This window comes from Chenopodium album, chromosome 3 (genome assembly GCF_948465745.1).
Source record: "Chenopodium album chromosome 3, dcCheAlbu1.1, whole genome shotgun sequence".
Classification (NCBI taxonomy): domain Eukaryota; kingdom Viridiplantae; phylum Streptophyta; class Magnoliopsida; order Caryophyllales; family Amaranthaceae; genus Chenopodium; species Chenopodium album.
Genome location: NC_137836.1, coordinates 6378134 through 6397980, shown reverse-complemented (window position 1 = coordinate 6397980; position 19847 = coordinate 6378134). Strand labels below are relative to the sequence as shown.

The 19847-nt window shown below is 32.1% G+C and overlaps 3 protein-coding genes across 4 annotated transcripts; 1 reads left to right on the top strand and 2 right to left on the bottom strand.

The window, feature by feature from the left end:
* Positions 1–2373: 2373 nt before the first annotated feature.
* Positions 2374–18546, top strand: LOC145623784 (uridine nucleosidase 1-like). Of its 2 annotated transcripts, XR_014110241.1 has the most exons (10): positions 2374–2828; positions 4252–4367; positions 4470–4529; positions 5655–5837; positions 5921–6025; positions 6165–6261; positions 6365–6472; positions 6799–6934; positions 7030–7276; positions 18534–18546. XR_014110241.1 is itself a non-coding variant. In XM_081676652.1 (9 exons), exons 1-9 carry the CDS (start codon positions 2702–2704, stop codon positions 7136–7138), a joined length of 1041 nt encoding a protein of 346 aa, XP_081532778.1. In that variant the 5' UTR covers positions 2374–2701; the 3' UTR covers positions 7139–7362. The 2 variants fall into 2 exon arrangements, 1 of the variants encoding a protein (XP_081532778.1); XM_081676652.1 differs by lacking the exon at positions 18534–18546 and having other exon boundaries at positions 7030–7362.
* LOC145611124 (uncharacterized) lies at positions 8502–13247 on the bottom strand. The gene is made up of 4 exons (XM_081666369.1): positions 13001–13247; positions 11529–11640; positions 9217–9288; positions 8502–9079 (listed from the first exon to the last, which is right to left on the bottom strand). The coding sequence occupies exons 1-4, from the start codon at positions 13171–13173 to the stop codon at positions 9002–9004; spliced, it is 435 nt and encodes a 144-aa protein (XP_081522495.1). The 5' UTR covers positions 13174–13247; the 3' UTR covers positions 8502–9001.
* LOC145623785 (uncharacterized) lies at positions 15780–19721 on the bottom strand. Its single transcript, XM_081676653.1, has 11 exons — positions 19504–19721; positions 19252–19346; positions 19039–19096; positions 18160–18351; positions 17552–17628; positions 17215–17297; positions 17050–17101; positions 16721–16789; positions 16496–16582; positions 16308–16372; positions 15780–16156 (listed from the first exon to the last, which is right to left on the bottom strand). Exons 1-11 carry the CDS (start codon positions 19643–19645, stop codon positions 16045–16047), a joined length of 1032 nt encoding a protein of 343 aa, XP_081532779.1. The 5' UTR covers positions 19646–19721; the 3' UTR covers positions 15780–16044.
* Between the last annotated feature and the right edge of the window lie 126 nt (positions 19722–19847).

Genomic DNA, 19847 nt, shown 5'->3' with positions numbered 1-19847 from the left:
TTTAGTTTAAAGTTTTATTTTTGATAAAATACCAATATTTCAGATGTACAAATTGATTTATAACTTTATTCGAAAAAGTTATTAGATTATAATTCACAAAAATTATTATATAAACTTATTTTTTATATTATAATATTTTTTGCAGCGAAGCAAGTAGTTTAAAGCGTAAAACATCCATACCAGTTAAAATAATATACTTCACAATCTAATAGAATTTTATTACCATGTAGCTCTGTCAATTAGAGTCGGGTCATGAGTCATCTCGAATTGAGTCATTTTAGGTTACGATTCACGAAATGTTTAACCCTTGCCCAAAGTTTTGGGTTCGGGCCGGGTCAACCCAATGGGCTTTGAATATTTATTTTATTTTATTTATTTATTGCTATTTTTTTTTAATTTTTTTGATGTATTAAATAGAACATTTCCACCAATTCCTACTAGATAGCAAATCGTCACAACACTTCAATTCCTAACTAATTTTGTATTAATGATATATTTTAAAATTTGACATATATCTTAAAATTCAATAAACAACCCGTGCATCGCACGGGTACAAAACTAGTATATATATAAAGGGGAGTTTTTTCTCGAGTTTTTAGAGAGCCACGTAAGATTTAAATTTTTTAGCGCGCCATGTAGGATAATAAATTTTAGTGGTAGCTAATTAAATACGATAATATTAAATTCTTTTAGAATTAAATCATTTAAATGACACGTAAGCAAAATTGGCGAATGAAATTTCTCAGTTTAAATTAATTAGCGCGAGCGCGTGCGCACACACACACATATATCTAAATCATTTTTAAAAAATTCAAACAAACCGTGCATCGCACGGGCTTCATATAGTAAAAGAGACAGCGACACTTGATATTCCAGTAATTGTGACACATATGTTGCTAAGTAAGCGAATTTTGGATAGAATTTTTAAGATAAAATTGTTGTATAGAGTTTTATTATCGATAGAATTATAATATTTCATATATACAAAATTAATCATAACTTTTAATAATATCCTGTAATTCAATTTTATTTCCATCATCAAAGTCCTTTTTAAAAGTGTTATAGATAGGAGTTACTTAGTCGATGTTAGAGGTTACTCAGTTACTATTACTATATTACAGGGGTTAATCAGTCAGTTTTATAAGGGTTACTTTGTCTGGTCATATATGTGGCTAGTCGCATACAAAATGCTTTGTTTTTTAATTTATTTTTTAAAAAAAAAAATAGAGAATTGTTTTAATCAGTAAAATAATTTTAGTTTGGTAAAAATTCTTTCAATTCGGTGAAAATAATTTCATGTCAGTAAGTACACATATACTTCCTCTGTTTGTTTTTAGTTGACACCTTTCTATTATCACGCTTGCCAGCACATGTTTTTAACGATTAATATCTCTAATTATCAACATTGTAAAATTATAAAAGTGGATATTAATAAAATATACATTGAAACGATTCAAACAAGGTTTCACATGAATATATTTTATCATATCTATAAACCACAAAAGCGAGTCAAAGTGTATTGTGTAAATAGTGTAAAAGTCAAATGGTGTCAACTAAAAAAAACGGAGAAAATATCTATTTACAAACAAAACTACAAAAAATGCACTAATATAAGCCATATGATATCATATGTCTAAACATCAGACTTTATCATAACGAATTATTTGATCGTACTCAACATTCATATAAATATGTTATTTTAAACTTTTATCAACCATCTGGGCATCGCCCGGATACAAAATCTCGGACATTATCAAATTAAACTTTTGGTTGAATTGGTTTGTTAACATTTCAAAAAAAAAAAAAAAAAAAAAAAGCATTAAAAAAGCAAATACTTTATTAGTTAAAGGCGTCATTGCTATCTAAACTCAATCCACAATTGATGTTCTCAAGGTCAATCCTTCCGATTAATGTCAATGTCAACGTCAATGTCAACGTCAAATAAATTAAGGGTCTGTTCACATTTACTTAATTTCAGTTCAGCTCCTATCAGTTCAGTTCAGTTCCAATCAGTTCAGTTTAGCTCCAATCAGTTTAGTTTCAATCAATTTAGTTCAGTTTAATCAGTTTAGTTCAGTTCAGCTCATAAGTATTTGGAGAAGAGCCATGTGATTTGCAAATTTGTAGATCTTCAAATACATCAATAATAAAAACACATGATAGTTGAGGAATCATTAGAGAAGGTGGTGGTTTAGGTAATTAGCAAGAATAGAATAAAACAAAGGTAAACGTAACCCATAATTATTTTTTTGACATATGAGATTACCTGTCAATGACTCATTTGCCACAGTTGTATAATTCTCATTGGTTGATCCTCCAAGCAACATGTATTTTTTTTGGTTTTCATATAAATATACAAAATCCCTCAAAATTAAGAACACAAAGATAGAAAACCAAAATTTCAAGAAATTTACAAAAAACCTCAATAAAAACTCAAGATAAAAGAACAAAATTTTTTGTATAATTTTATTTTGTTATCTTATAAAAATACAAAATCCTCAATCATACAGGAAAGTATAAGATTGTGGTGTCACTTTGTTTTGATTTGATTTTTTTTTTTTTTTTAAAGTGATAAAGAAGATCCAATTTTTCTACTTTAGAATTTTTTTTTTCTTCCCTTTTCAATCTCCCAACTTTTTACTGTCACTTTTTCTTCATTAAAGTAAAATTCCTTAAAAATTAATTTGAACCTTTTGATTTGATGGGGACGATTGAGGAGTCTGTTGATTCTGTGTTTGGAGGAAGCATATCGAATGGGATAAATTTTTATGATGATTCTTCTTCTCCTAAGTGTGAAAAGCTCATCATTGATACTGATCCTGGAATTGGTGATTTTCTCTCTCCTAATTTTTCTTTAATTTTGACTGCGAAATTCAAGAAATTTATATCGAATTATGGGTTATATTTAGAATCACAATGATGGGTATTTTTTATTACTGATAATTGTTCTTGGGTTTTTGATTTTTTTATTTAAGTGATACTTTTGGATTATTTTGATTTTTTTTATTATTTTTATTTAAGTAATACTTTTGGATTATGGTTAAGTAGTGTTTATAATTTTGCCTTTTGTTTGTTAATTGTTGAGATGATGAACTCAAAGCTTATTGGTAATTTGTTTGATCAATAGTTTTGAACCTTTTAAATTCCAATTCCAATTTATGTTTAACGTGAGTTTGAAGTGATCAAGTTAACAACAAATTACACATGTCACATGATAGTAATAGATGGTCTTGTATGCAACGTGTGTATTCGTGTTGTCTCAAATTACATAATTGTCATCTCTTTGTGAAAGTTGATTTTTTACACAGTATGTAATTTGAGGTGACTAAACCTGTTGCGTGCAATACTCTCGTTTGGTATACAAGATTTCGTTGAATATTGGATAATGTTGTAACTTGACAGTAAAGTAGCAGAGGATGGTTGCTAATTTTTTATCAAAATTACGTGCCCATTATTATGCAAAGGTGAAACTTGCTCATGAGTCATGAGTGACTTGTTTCATCTACAGTAGTATATCAGCTGATGCCTTCAGATTATTATGTTCATATTACTTGTATAGTGTTCTGGCGATTGTATATGTGTATGTAATCGACTTCTAATTTGTGCAATACTCACCATTGGGAAGATGTGATAACAATGGTGTTTTAAGCAGGGTTCTAAAGTCACAGGACTAAATTATATTATTGTGGTTCTGACCTTGCTAATTAATTGTAAGTATTAATGTCTAGGTGATTATCCGTGCTACTTGTATTTCTTAGACATGCTTCGCCGTGTAAGGTTTATTTGTCACCTGAATTCGCTAGTTACTTAATAAGCTTTATGAATTATCAACAATGGTCTCACAATTCTCATGGAAAAACAAGCATTTAATTCTGGAAATCACAGATTTTTCTTGCACTTTGTGGTGGATCAGTGCACCAATTTTTTCTTATATGGCTATGTGTAGTGTTTGATGCTGTTTTTATAATGTAACTGTATGACCAAAATCATTTGAACTGAAACTTTTACTTGCATATTTTGGTACGGGTTTGTATACTTTTCTTTCTTGAAAACTTGAACTAGCTGAAAAAGGTCTTTGTGCTTAATATGGTGCTTATTTGGGACTTGTTATCTCTTAAAGAATATCAATTGTGCACTCTCAGCCTTTCCTTCCTCTTTCAAACTATATGTTTGGATGTGTGCTTGTACACTTGAATTTATTCTTTCATATGCATTACATAATATATTTACATGAAATTGTTTTTCTAATAGATGATACCATGGCCATCTTAATGGCCTTTCAAACTCAAGAGGTGGATGTCATTGGGTTGACTACAATATTTGGAAATGTCATGACAGAGGATGCCACTCGAAATGCTTTGCTCTTGGTATGTGGGTCATTTCACTTAGTCATATTTTAATTTCTTTTCATAGCAAAGATATCTTCTTGATTCATTGGCACTCACTGTTTTTAATGTGCAAAAGGATAGTGTGAGATCGCAGGTCGTCCTGATGTTCCAGTTGCAGAGGGCAGTCCTGGGCCACTGAAGGTATTTATTCTGAACTAGTTGTTTGACTACTGAAGCTACATTTATCCATTTTCAGAAGTCGCCACCCCCCACCCCTCTCTCTTTATTCTCTCCTGGTAGAATGAATTTTCTTTAACCTGGCCAGAGTTTTGCAATGCTGTTATCCCTTCTAAAATTCTTGTAGCTTATGTTATGTAAACTGATAATCAGTTATTGTGTCGATTTTGCTTCTTTTGAGCAAAATATGTACATATACTTTTATCTATTCATAAGCCGATGGCAAATTTTATTTCTACACTTCATTTTGTTTCTCAGATGTCTCAAACACAAGTTGTCTACTGATACTTCTACAGGAAGAAAACTTTTTCTTTAAAAGAGGGAGGGGGGGTGTGGATGGGGTGTCTGAGACAACTGAGACAGTATTCAGATTGGTCATATATACCTGAATTCCTTCTTGCTCTTAGAGGGATTAGTTTTACATGACCTCTGGCTCCAAATTATAAAAATTTCTATGTTCAACATCTTAAAAACCTGTAACATAAACAAAAACAACAATGCCTGAGCACAAACTTAATGGCATCATAATAACTTGGGGTGTTATTTTACTATTGCACTCATGCATGTACTACACTAGTCTCTACTAAGTGAACAGTGTGATCTGATTAATGGTTTTTTGGACGGACGATTCTAATTGAGGTTCTAGATTCTAGTTCTGCTTTTATTCTGCCTTGATATGATCAATATTAAGGTGCCTGCTGTGGTTTTGATTGTTTGGTCCTTTTGCTATACTTATCTTCATCTAACCTCACTCAAATGCAACCTGCTTCTGTGCCCCCTCTTTGTTCCATTGCAGTATAAGTAATTTGTAAAATAATATAATGAATTGCTGAAATTACTCATGTTGCAGCCTTTCCTTTAGCACATCAATTCAGGAATTCATGGAGTTTTCTTCCCATGAAATAATTCTTGGATTAGGTTGTGCTACACTGCTACATCTAATGACGTGGTATAGGAATTCAAGATTCTATATGAGATCAATTAAGCAATTGTGTCAATACTGAAATTATATCTGTGGCCTTTTGGTTTATGGCACTCATGTATGTCAATTGTATCTGTACCCATCTTAAGTTGTTGTCTTTTGAACAGGGTGGCATGCCACGTGTTGCTGATTTCGTTCATGGTGCTGATGGATTGGGCAATATAAATTTATTACCTCCCAAGGCAAAAAAGATTGAGAAAAGTGCTGCACAGTTTTTGGTGGACAAGGTTTCTGAACACCCGGGTGAAGTATCTGTACTTGCTTTAGGGCCATTAACAAATGTAGCTCTGGTGAGCCTGCTTTTTTCAGGTTGTTTTAAGCCTTTAAGGTTCACTTAGTACAGCCATTTTCATGACTCTTTTATTGATTGCAGGCAATTAAAAGTGATTCCTCCTTTGCTAGCAAAGTAAAACGAATTGTGATTTTGGGGGGCGCTTTCTTTGCTCTTGGAAATGTTAATCCTGCTGCTGAAGCAAATGTAATTCCTTACTCCTTTTCCCCTTTTTCAGTTTGGTGAATACCATGTGATAATACAAGATACTTTTCATTTGTGAATCGTTACCAAATCTCTATGATTTAATGTAACCTATGTTGGTTTTTTCCTGTCCTTGATTCAGATTTATGGGGACCCTGAGGCAGCTGATGTAGTTTTTACTTCAGGGGCAAATATAACAGTTGTTGGGATTAACATCACAACTCAAGTCAAATTAACAGGTAAAGTTCCCACAAATGCATGCCACTTTATAATAATTATCTACCTCTAAGATCTATCAGTTATTGATATGTTTATTGTTATTGAACTCTGTTATGATATCAGACATTGATCTTCATGGGCTAAGGGAATCAAAAGGAAGACATACTCGACTAGTCACTGATATGTGCAAATTTTACCGAGATTGGCATGTGAAATCAGACGGTGTATATGGTATTTCTTTGCTTTTTTTCATATTTATTTGACAGAAGTGTTTGGAAACATTTATAAAATCCTGTCAAAATGAGTTATCAGACTTTTCAGTGTTTTCACATTGTTTCAATATCTCATAAGTAATTATGTCTTGATTATATATATACCTATTATGATAGTTGTCCATTTCTATTCGTTGCTTATTCATAAGGAAGGGCATAAGATTATTCTCAGTCATGACCCGTAAAATTTTTTAGGAAATGAAGCTATTTTTGTGGACATTTTGAAAATAATATTGTGTTCAGATTTCTTTTAATACGGACCATATCACTAACATATGCCTGCAGGTATATTCCTTCATGATCCTGTTAGCTTTGTAGCTGTTGTGAGACCTGATCTTTTTACATACAAAAAAGGGGTTGTAAGAGTTGAGACACAGGGCATCTGTACAGGGCATACACTAATGGATCAAGGGCTTAAAAAGTTAGTCCAAACGCTGTCTTATACTTCAACCTCTCCCTGAATCTTTTTTGTGTCTTAGCTGATGAATATGAATGACTTCTGATTTTGTGATGCAGGTGGAATTCAGAAAATCCATGGACAGGATACTCACCTATTTCAGTGGCATGGACAGTTAACGTCGAAGAAGTTTTAATGTATATAAAGAACCAATTGATGCAATCTTGATGAACATGGGATGTTTAGAACTGCTATTTAAACCTACAACCTAGAGTGTCTTGTTAATATTGTAACTCTCTTTGTTAACCCATATTCAGGGTTCCAAGGGCAGATTGATTTCTGCCTACAATTGCCTATTCAAACATTGTTAATCAGTTTCTTGCCTCTTCAAATATTTGCTTCTTTCCCCAAATATTATTATTAAAAGCTACATTGTTCAGGGACATTCAATATATTCATGATGTTAAAGGACTTGAACTAGTATTGCCTTATTATCAGATTATTCAACTTACTATAATATTTCCAATTGCAATTTGCAAACACAGTAAATGTAAAATTATATTTTTACTTTTGTTTCAATGATGTAATTTCATAAATACCGACATTCAAAAAACTTTTCAAATCGTCAAGTCACATTGGCATACAAAGGGTTCCATGTCAAAGCTCCTGTCACCACCTCCTTGCTTAAGTTGAGTATTCTCCAATTATGTAACATCAGATCAGGTTTATGTTTTCAATTTAGTACTTGTATGTTTTTGTTAATTAGATTTTTTTTTTCTTTTTTTTTTTTTGAGGGAGACCTCTTGATGCAGTGCCACAAGAGGTCACCTCGCATCCTCGAGGTGCGAGGTTCAGTCCTCACTAGCGGCAAATCTCACTCCCTACCCATCTAGGGCAGTGCCAGCTAGGTTTTCCGTGATAGGAACCTTCGGCTAGGGCCCGATTGACCTTACCTTAAGATTTTTTATTTTTTTTTTAAGATTTTGTATGACTTTTGAGTAATAATAAATGAATAATAGTTTTTTATTAAAAATAAAATAAAATAAATAATTGTAGAATCAGATGGTACTACTAAACATTTTAAAAGGCGTTTAGTTGTGTATAAATCTACAAGCGCTTCAACAATTAATTAAAATAATAATAATAAATAAATAAAAGAATCTACAAATTGAAGGAGTTGATTTCAATTATATTTTTGACCCAATAGCTAAGATGTTTACATGTTAGCAATCGCAGTGGCTTAAAAATGGGAATTACATCAAATGGATATCCACAATGCATTTCTTTACACAGTGACCTAGACTAGAAAAGGTTAATAAATTAATTTTCAAAGTAAAAAAAAAAAAAAAACAATTGTAAATGAATTAAATTTAGTCCCTATTCTGAATCCACATCCTTGAAATTGAACCTGAAATTACCTCCTCATTAGAGCAGTGCTGAAGTATCTCACTTGGAAAGAACACTTGGCATCTGCTGAAAACATTCAACCCTCTCAAGCAAAATCATGTATCATTGCGGGTAATACAGAGGACCATTGAGCGCACTTAGCAAGCTCTCATATGGAGCAAATTCGATAGAGTGGACGACACAATGAAAAGAAAACAAGTCCATCTTCCACACTGCTCAACGAGGAGCAAATCTCAGTGCAAAACAAAATTGGGACCAGTAAAGTCTACGTATAATTCCATGGATTACAAATACAAACTTTGGGGAGATCACCAGTCATATAGTACAATGGGAGAGCTCGCAGAAATTTACATTGCACTACATAAAACCTGCTCCCAAGTGTTCATCTTTGAATAAATACAGGGAATAACGCTAATGATCTGGCCAACTTTCGCCAGAGAGGAAGAAAAGCTTACATAACAACTGATATCCACCTCCATGACAGCAAACTAGCAGTTAGCTTTCACATAATTCAATTTTGTCTTCTATCAAAATCATTGTTAGTAAAGTTACTAACAGGAACCACTGTTTCACACGAAAAAATCTGTGAGCTACTCAAGCATGTGCATATTCAATGGTGAAAATTCATATGATCCTAATGTTCAGATAGTTCTCTCAACACTACTCTTGTATGCACTTATTCTACTACGACCTGCACTTCAACTTCACAGTTTCAAGCTCCTGCTTCAAAGACACTAACATCTCACGCAAGTCTGTGTTCTCCTGATCAGAAAAATGAAGAAATATGACGCTGCAAACCATCAAGGGTTACCATAATAACAAACTCCATTGCACTGAACTTCTAGGAAAGAGAGCTAGAACTTCACAGGTAAAACTAACATCAAATCACACAAGTTTACCTTTTGTAGCCTTTCAACTCTTTCATCAACACTAGGCATGTCCTTTGCTATCTTACCACGGGACTCCTTCAACTGCAAAAAAATGATGCATAATCATTAATCACCTACACAGTTGATGTTCAATCAATCAATCAATGTTGACCATAAAAATTATGGTGATTATTTATTTAAAAAAAAAAAGTGTTACAAGGATCCTACATGAGTATATATAAAACTGGCAATAATTCCCAAATAAGGATACAACACAAACTTAGACTTAAGGAATTTATCTTCTAGGTGGTCTACTCTTCAATCTTCATAGAACAATTGGAATAAAAGGTATTAACAAAATAAGGCTGATCCTAAAGAAATTGCCCCACCTATGAGTTTTCTATTTGGGAAGAACAAAAGGTAAGATAAATTTAAGATATTTGTCTTCTATTATTTCAAAACTTCATTGCATCATTCCAAATTTCCAATAAGTCCTTGTTAGGATATAAAGAGCCACTAAATAACACCTGTTCACTGGTGAAAAACAGAAATTAACTAGAACAGGATTATTCTATACATCACATAAGAAAGTTCATTCCAGCAGCAGAATTTGCAAGGATTTTTAATTTGTTCGGATACAACCCAAATGAGAATGATAAAATTAAAGCTAAGACGAAAACATCAAAAACTTCCTTTTTCAACAGCTACTTTACAAAGGACTGCTTTTTCTGATGCAGAGACCCCTCTAAAGGTCACACAATATTTTCACAGTTAGAGAGGACCATGGCAAGATACAACATATTGTTGATTAAAGTTATCATGGGATACATTAATTCTTCCACTCTATCTTTCCAAACATAACAGAGGATCACATCGATATTATGGGCATGCAAACTAGGTTAAATTCAAATAGTTTGGACAATTCTGCATTTGAAAACTTAGAACTTGCTTCACACTTTTGAATAGTTCTAATATTTGATCTAAAAATATGTACTCAGACATGACATGACCCAAAATATCAAACAATTATATCGTAAATAGCTAAGTAATATGGATTATGGGAATTTGATGGGTTTAAGACTTTAGTTAATATTTTATTACAATTAAATAAGTGTGAACCAAATTGTAAGGGACTTACAATTTTATTTCAAGTCCTTAGGAAAGTAGTATAGTTTTTTTAGGATAGTTTATGTATAAGATATTACACGTGACAAAGAAGATTGTCTATTAATGTAATTAGGATTTTTGATTAATGTTGGACTGATAAGCCTATACAAAGGGCCTGAGGTTGTAACAAAGGTTGAGTATATTGAGTTTTTCAGATTTCATTAAAACTTGTGTGAACATGTGAGATTCATGCTTATGAGTAAGAGAGATTCTTATTCATCCTAAATAGGTAGAGTAATAAATTTGATTTTCCAGATTAGTTGATCCAAAATTGGATATAAGTCAGAAGACTTGTGCTTGATTATGTAATTGTTTCTATCCATATAAAATCTTCTCACTCAATAACTCATGACCATCATAGTAACAGTAGCTTGTCATTGAAGGCAAGTTTTTCATCAAGTATTTTGTGGTAATGTGACTTCTAGAGTGTTATTTTCTTCTTGTGGATGGCTTTTTGGAAATGTTGCCTTCCAAAGTTAGGATTGTTCGATTTGGTTTTTTATGAGATCAACTTTGCATTCTTTGTGGACATTTGTACAGACTTGAAAACCATAGAACTTTTTTGTAGTTGTGCATTTAGTCAAGAAGTGTGGCATAAAGTTCCTAATTGGATTGTAATACATCACTCCTCTGTTAAATACATGGTCTTTGGAAGTTTAATTGTCAGCTAAATGGTTCCAGAGATGCTAATACTGTGTCTACTGTCTAGCCCTGTAGTCCATACAGTTTGTTTAATTTGGCTGGTCAGGAATGCTAAGTGCTCTAAAAACTTTCAACAATCTATCGCTTGTTGCATTCATGTAATTAAAATAAGCACGTTCCATAGAGTTAGCACTAATAAGTAAATAAAAAGGTTTCTTAGAAGTAGATAAGTCTGTATTTAGGTACTTGTACTCAGGTTTCCTCCAATGCCAAGGCAACCCTTCATAGGAGAGTTCAGCCTTAGTGTACTTATCTCAAATTTTGGTTGGTGAAATTAAATTACCAAAAACAAATGCAAATAATATGTTATACATAGAATAATTACCAGAACCAAACGCTGAGAATCACAAATTCTTGATATGTTGATGGGTGTTAGTTGAACACCAAATTAACAATGCATAAACTATTAAATCCAACATAAAAAGTAACAACTCAGTAACATCATAAGATAAGGAGAAAGGAAAACAGCATACCTCGTTAAGCTCCTTCATACATTCAGCGACTCTCTCCATTTCTTCATCGAACCTTGACCTCCACTCCGCTGACTCGTCCACTGCTTCCCTATGGGCGAGATCAAATTGTCTCCTGCCCATTGGTATGACTAACAATTTAACTCGTGTAGCTTCCAGTACAAAATTCAATGATTTGGCAGCTGAGCATATTACCAATACACTTGACTACACCCATTTCCAGCAATATTCTCATTACCAAGTCAAAAGTAGATTACCAACATAATTATTATTTTTTTAAAACCAGAAAAATTCAAGATTTTTCGAGAGAAACAAATCAAAATCTATCCATAATGGACCGCAAAAATGCTGCAGGAGACAGAAAGCGAATGAGAGCCTTTCATGGTCCTTTCCAAATCATTTAAGTGTTACACTCAAAACACCGGAATAATTCATTCAGATTTCACAATTTGGCTCCTACAAATTTCTCCTCCGAAGCTACCGAAAATCCAAGTTTACAGGGGCAAAAGTGTAAGTTTTGTGGTAACTTCAAGTAGCAGTTTTGCTCTGTGATAAACGAAACTTGTTCATCACATGATCACAGAAGTTAACTGGGGCACCTCATGTAATTATATACTGTACAATTTTGAAACCTAATTATTCAAACTAAATGTCAAAACCTATAAGAACTTTTAGCCTAAATTAACAAAAAATAACTAACCACAAATGCTTGTAAGGTCAAAGTAGTAAGTTGACATATTTGACATAAAAATTGATTATTTGAGGCATGTAGTTTTGCAATCTACTGTCTCATCTTCATTAGGTATTTAAAACATGAGACTAAATTTTTTATCATTATCAAATGCCACTTTATTGGCTCGATTAGCTTCCCCCCTCCATCCCCCATCCAAATTACATTACTAGCTCAAATTACACTATCAATATGACTATTAATTCCGGGCATTGCTAATTTACATCAATTGCATGGATCCCTCATCCTTTTTACTAGTCACATTACTAGTCACATTACTAGTTCCAATTACACTATCAATGTGACTATTAATTGCGGACATTGCTAATTTACATCAATTGCATGGATCCCTCATCCTTTTTACTAGTCACATTACTAGTTCCAATTACACTATCGATGTGACTATTAATTCCGAAAACTCCTGATTCACATCAATCACTTGCATCCCTCCGATTAAATAATTGTCGCATTACACTACCAAATTCCGGATGCACCAAATTCACATCAATCACATGCCACATTTTCATTTTCAGTAATTAATCTCGTCCAAAATTAGACAAATACTTGATCACAAAAACCAATTAAAAAAAAACTAAAACCCCATCAAATTACAGCTTGTAGGCAAAAATTTGAACAAGGGTTCAAAAACTCAACAACATAATCTCATAATCCAATCAGAAATAGCAGTATATGAACCAGTAAATTGAAATTAATAATAAAATTGAAAAGGTTTGAAAGTGAATACCTTAGCAATTCAGTATCATCAGCAGAAATGCGGTAATCAAGAATCCATAACCTGAAGTAAACAACAAAACCCAAACCCATAACAATGGCTAATCCAAGAAGAAGGGGTGTTCTTGAAATGCCCATTTTCTCTCTCCTCCTTTTGGTGTGTCCACCACTCGTAGTCAGGTTCATGATCACTGAGTTTTGTCGGAGTATTTGAGGATGCAGATTACGGGCTCGATTACAGTTGAAAGGGGGTTATGTTTGTTTAGACTTTAGACTGATAAAGTGACTGATGTTCGAATATGGATTTGCTTTATTCATGGGCCATACTGAGAGAATTATCATTCGGGTATTAACATATTTGGGTCTGATCTGGATCGGGTCATCTCGGATTTTGATCATATCAAAACCGACTCAATGGCAAAAAAAATACCCTTGGATACACCTTATATTCACATGCAACATATAAATTTTCAAGTGTGTTTAGAGATGGAAGTTATATGAAGGACTAGTTTTGAGAATTGAACAACCTTTCACGGTTATATCATATAATGTTTGTATTGTATGAAAGGCACATAGAATTTATAACTATTACTTTGTACTAAAACCTCCAACGAGGTATTATATTTGCGATATTCAAATTAAGGGCAACAACCTTTTAATTATCAACGACTATGTACAATGTATTTGGTCCATTTCACAAGAGATCAAGCACATCATATTCAATGTTACGACTTCGATGTTAGAGCACTTCTTTCAGTTTCACAGTTGGAGCATTCACCAATCACTATATCAGTCGAGAAGTGAACAATGCATTAGATTGGATAGCAAATGTGAGTAATTTAGTTACTGATAAGTGATAAAATAGATATTATTCCTTGAAATAACTCTACTTTAATTCTTCACAAGGATTTCCAAATATTATTCCTTGTAATAACTCTACTTTAAAAAAAAGCTTATGTCCTACTAATTAAAACAAAAGTTGCTAACATCATAGTTTCCATGTCAACTTTTCATCAATTCAACTTTTCCCATTTAAATAATTAATATTCTATTTAAATATTCCAAAACTAGTTCTAAGCACAAACAACGAACGTATAATATCTTTATTTATTAAAAATTTCTTTTTAAGATAACATCCAAATTTTCGTGACTTAGGGCATGTTCTCTTGCGTTGAAATTCAGTTCAGTTTAGTTCAGTTCAGCTCAGCTCAGCTCAGTTCAATTCAGTTTAGTTCAGTTTAGTTCAGTTCAGCTCAGCACCTAATTTCCTACTCTTATAAAATATTCAGTTCAGTTCAGTTCAGCTCAGTTCAGTTCAGTTCAACTCAATTTAGTTCAGTTCAGCTCAATTTAGTTCAGTTCAGTTCAGTTCAGCTGAGTTCAGTCAATGAAAACAGGCCCTTAATGGTTAAGGTTTTAATATTTATAATCTTGAGATTATGAGATGAAAAGTGATACATAGCATCTAAACTTGTTAAGAAACGGTTTTTAATATATTAGTATAATATAGATACAAATAAGATTCTATAATTTTCTAGTGTGTGTTTCATCATAACTATATTGTCTATCTATCTATCTATAACTTTATACTAAAGGCGAAACCAGCAATGACACATGTCATCTCCTGGTTAAAATTTTTCCCTCCTAAAGTTTTTTTTTTTTTTTTTTTTTTTGGCCAAAGCTTCTTAGAAAAGTTTTTAATACAAATATATGCAATAATATTTCATTTCCTATTTGATAAGTATATTCTATTTGTACACATTCAAACAAAGATATTATTTTTTCATACAATAATATGCAATAATAGTTTGCTATCTATAACTTTGTAATGTAATTCATAGTTATTTTTATTATTCGTGCATATATTATTCTCTCTGTTTTCTTTAGTGTGATAAATTTTTTTAAAAAAATTATAATCTATCTATCTATAACTTTATACTAAAGGCGAAACCAGAAATGACACATGTCATCTCCTGGTTAAAATTTTTCCCTCCAAAAGTTTTTTTATTTTATTTCTTTGGCCAAAGCTTCTTAGAAAAGTTTTTAATACAAATATATGCAATAATATTTCATTTCCTATTTGATAAGTATATTCTATTTGTACACATTCAAACAAAGATATTATTTTTTTTATCTATTTATAACTTTATACTAAATGCGAAACCAGGAATGACACATGTCATCTCCTGATTAAAATTTTTCCTTCCAAAAGTTTTTTTTTAATTTTTTTGGTCAAAGCTTCTTAGAAAATTTTTTAATACAAATATATGCAATAATATTTCATTTCCTATTTGATAAGTATATTCTATTTGTACACATCCAAACAAAGATATTATTTTTTTATACAATAATAAGCAATAATAGTTTGCTATCTATAACTTTGTAATGTAATTCATAGTTATTTTTATTAGTCGTGCATATATTATTCTCTCTGTTTTCTTTAGTGTGATAAATTTTTTTTAAAAAATTATAATTACATAACTTTCATCCTATTTTGCAATTAGGTATAATTTTTTATAATTAAATAATAGTGTTAAACTAATGATAAGTATTAAAAATTACCGTGCATGGCACGAGACTTAACCTAGTATATACTAAAAGACACACCAGCAATGACACATGTCATCTTTGGAATGTCCTTAGTATATTTTTTTTTTTTAAAAAAAACCTTTTGAAATAAAATGATATAGAATATTTCCATAATATTTTCGATCTTTTGGAATCGGGAGGTAAGCTTTAACTACTTGAGCTGTCCCTCATTGTCTATAATAAGGTACTTGCCAACATAGACATCTAACCATATTTTTCTATAAATTCCTATACAAGTAATTATTTTAATGTATATAATTATTATTTATAGTAAAAAAATCATGAATATATATTTTTCTTCTTATTTTTTTAGAAAGAAAATAAGTTTATAGTCACAGACTCACAACATATGTAATGAACATGGACAAGAAGCTATATGCAATTTCCCAGCTTCTTCATCCTCTTTTCAGTAGGGTTTACTATATAACTACAACATGATTAAGGTCCTTTAGATTCATTTTCCACCTCTCATGCTCTAATTGAACCGTCTCTTGACTGTAAGCTTTCTTCACCAAGAACTTCATATTGTATACTCAAATGCCCATCCACATCAGTTTCTATTGGTTCGGATTTGTTCTCACTACGAAAAATAGCAAAAAGTTAGCAACCATACTCTACAGAATAATGAAGACAGTTTTTAAGATCATAGATGGGAAATAAACATGGACTGCAATTGCATTATAAAATTTAGACAACGGAAAAAAAGATTCAAGAGAGAGATCAGTGTGTACGTTTTGCAATAGATGACAAGTCCCACAACCATGATTGCAAAAGAAACATAATATAGCCAATTAACCTGTACAGACAGAAATATGTTCGCTTAGTTATCACATCAGCAGTCCAATTCATGAATTACAGGTCTAATCCATCATAATTACATGAACTTGTATATAGAGGATAATAAGGGTTAAATTAGTACCTCCTCGTGATAAAATAGTATGCGGATGACAACTGACCACATATTAGATGTAAGTATAGATAGATTGAACAATGTAGCTCCACTTAGCTACACACGAAGCACATGAAAAACAGAATGAACAATTCTCCTCACGCAAAAGCAGTAATTAACTTGATCTAAGAAAGAATCAGAGTTGAACAGAAACAATACACATGTGATTATATAGGAAGGTTAAACGCGTCCTACCTTAAAAATTAAAGGAACAAGGCTGTAGAACAAACAAGTTCCTACTGCAAATCCAGCAAATACTAGTATCTGAAATAAATTAAAATCAGTCATTCTACCATTTCAGAGCTAGAATGCCAGAACTGACCGAGTATCTTATGCTAAAATCAACTTTTAAAAATCTTATTGAATTTTCTTGATTAATGATAAGTTTATCATCTCATCTAAAAGTTAGAAAGGTCATACAATGAACGCAAATCAAGCTGTTGTAGCCTTTGGTCATTACATCAGATCAGAATGAAACATTTACATCAAGAAAATCATGTGTATTGCTTCCAAGTTATACTTACAATATCTGTAGACCACTCAATTGCTTCCAAATCGTGCCTTTCAAATAGTATACTGATAAAAAGTTATGGATTGAAACAATTTCTAGAGAGTTATCGTTATGCAACATGATGCTTAAATCTTGAAAACTAATAAAAGAGTATATAGCAGGTGTTATACAAGGATACATCTGACACATGCTCACCAGCATTCCAAAGACACCAAGCATTGAAATTACTTCAACGATGTCTTTCTGTTTGACACAGAACTCCTGCATACAGGGTTTTTAAGTACGTTAGAGAAAAGAAGACAAGCAAACATTGTGCTAACAGTTGCAGGAAAATGACTGAGACCAAATTGTCTTAAGACCAGACTGAAACATTTTAATTAATTTTGTTTCATTGTTTTATAGTTCGAGATACTTGATGTTAGAGTATGATGAATATGTAGATGCAATAGCAAGATAGTGCAGAACAAAAGGAATTCAATTGAACTAGTACAGTAAGAAAATCGTAAACAACTTACCTCACCAACATTACTCAATGCATAAAACAGAGTTGCAACTATTACAAGAAAATCACCAAAAAGAGGTCTAGATCCGCCTGAAAAAAGCAATGAAAAGGTAAAGCTAAGGGCCTGTTCACATTTAATGAAATGGGCTGAGAAGGAAATTAGGAGCCAAACTGAACTAAAATTAAGCTGAAGTGAACAGACCCTAAATCAGCCGTGTCCAAAAAAATACATGTAGTGGACTGGCTTGTAGATACTACTTACAAGTACACCATTATTTTGCCTTTGTAGCGATGAAAATAAGCAAATGGAATGCTAGGTTCCATTAGTACTTCTTGTGATGTGCTGAATAGTTTAAACATGTACAGAACTGTTCTTTAACATTGTATATGTTTATATTAGCTTAATGAAAGGATATCTGGTGTGCATAACAGATATTAAAAAATTACAATGTGCAAAAGGAATTTGAGATAACAAGTTATAATGCAAACTGAGAGGCTCCTGACTCAGGTAGACAGATACGTACTGCAGTTTTTCTACAATGAACTAAAGGAAGTGTTGATGACTCTTAAGGGTTGTCATATGCATTAGGCAAAACCGCAAAAGTATAAGGAAATACTAACCTCCACCACCAATCGTAGCATCAGAGAGGAGTGCGAAGCAAAGGCCAACTACACATATTGCAGCTCCAATGTACTGCCATACAGTGTATCTTGTGCCTAGAAAGAGCCATGTCAAAATCATCACCCAAACTATCGCCCAACAGTCAAAAAGCGTCACACTTGTGACAGATGTATACTTGAATGCCTTAATAACTGCATAGAAGGATCTAGATCATAAGAAAATCATCAACAATACAAATAGCAACATATCAGTAAAAATAACAGATGAAAATCTTACAAAGTTTAAAATGAAACTCTTAACAATGTACACATACATACACAATATATGATTATATGCGTTATATATGATCAAAACACTGAGAAACAAATTATAGATTATAATCAGTTCATAATCAAAATTTCCTCCTTTTTTTTTCTTCATATAAACTTGAGGAAATCAAGGGAATACAATAAGCCTAGACTTAAGATGCCCATAAAAACCAAAGAGATTGCTGAAAATCGCAAAATGAGATAGCAACACATTCGAGCAATCGAACCAGCAAGGTGCCAACTTATGCAACACAAACAAATCTTAGCTGATATGTCAAAAGTAAAACTTGAGACACTCATTTTAGAAAAATGTTAGAATTGGAAAGTTTACAAGTGTAATCATAAAGTTTGACATTCAATCGTAACCATTTCATCACTTCTCTTATCTTATAGTTATATTCGACACAACAAGAACTCGAAACTTGAAATTGATTATTAGCCACAATAGAAAAATAAGGAGCTAAGTTTTTTTTTGCAATACCAATAAGAAGCATTGAAGAGCTTATCTGCCTAAGTTTAAGGAACACTAATACATGATTGTAGCACTCCAAAGAAATGTACTTAACTTACAAAGTAAATTCCCTTGAACATCAACAAATGCTAAAAGAGCATAATAATACCAAGGAACCTGCATACCCAAATTCCAACATAAAAATTCATTATCCATGCATAATTGGTCAAGTAGATATTTTCTCTTTTCGGTGGCGTATAAAAATGTGTATTTACTATTTAGGATCTAATAGTGATATAGACGAGATTCGATACAATTTAGATTGAGCATACCAGCAATTTCTTACGCCTAAAGAGCATGATGCTTCCATAAATTGAAGCCAAACCTAAGTAAGTAAAAAATGACTGTGTCACTGGGGCATCAACACCTGTCATAAATTAACACCAAAAAATAAATTAAAAAAAAAAAATCAAGATTGAATATATCTCGATGTATCATATAATTTCTATAACGGAAATTGATTTACATTAATAAAATGCTAGTTCTACCTTTTCCTCAAACCAAAAGTAAAGAAGGTAACTTACCACGAGTTGCTAAATAAGAAGCAGCAAAGCTAGTAGTTGCCAGAGTGAAGGAAATAATTTGACCCAAAAATAGTGTGAAAAGTACATTACAAAGTGATTCATGATTTTTCAACCAATTACAGCAACGACCCCTGCCTTCCATTTTAAGATGGCTGCTTTCAAAGTTCGAAATTCTAAGAATAGCAAGTATTTTGGGTACTGAATCAAATTTTTATACGGAGTAGCAAAAATAATATCATTAATATAATAGATAATGCAAAACATGAGGTGTACATTATTGATTTTGGTGGACATTATTGTAGGGCTGAGCAAAACTATCTGATAATCCGAAAATCCGAAAAACC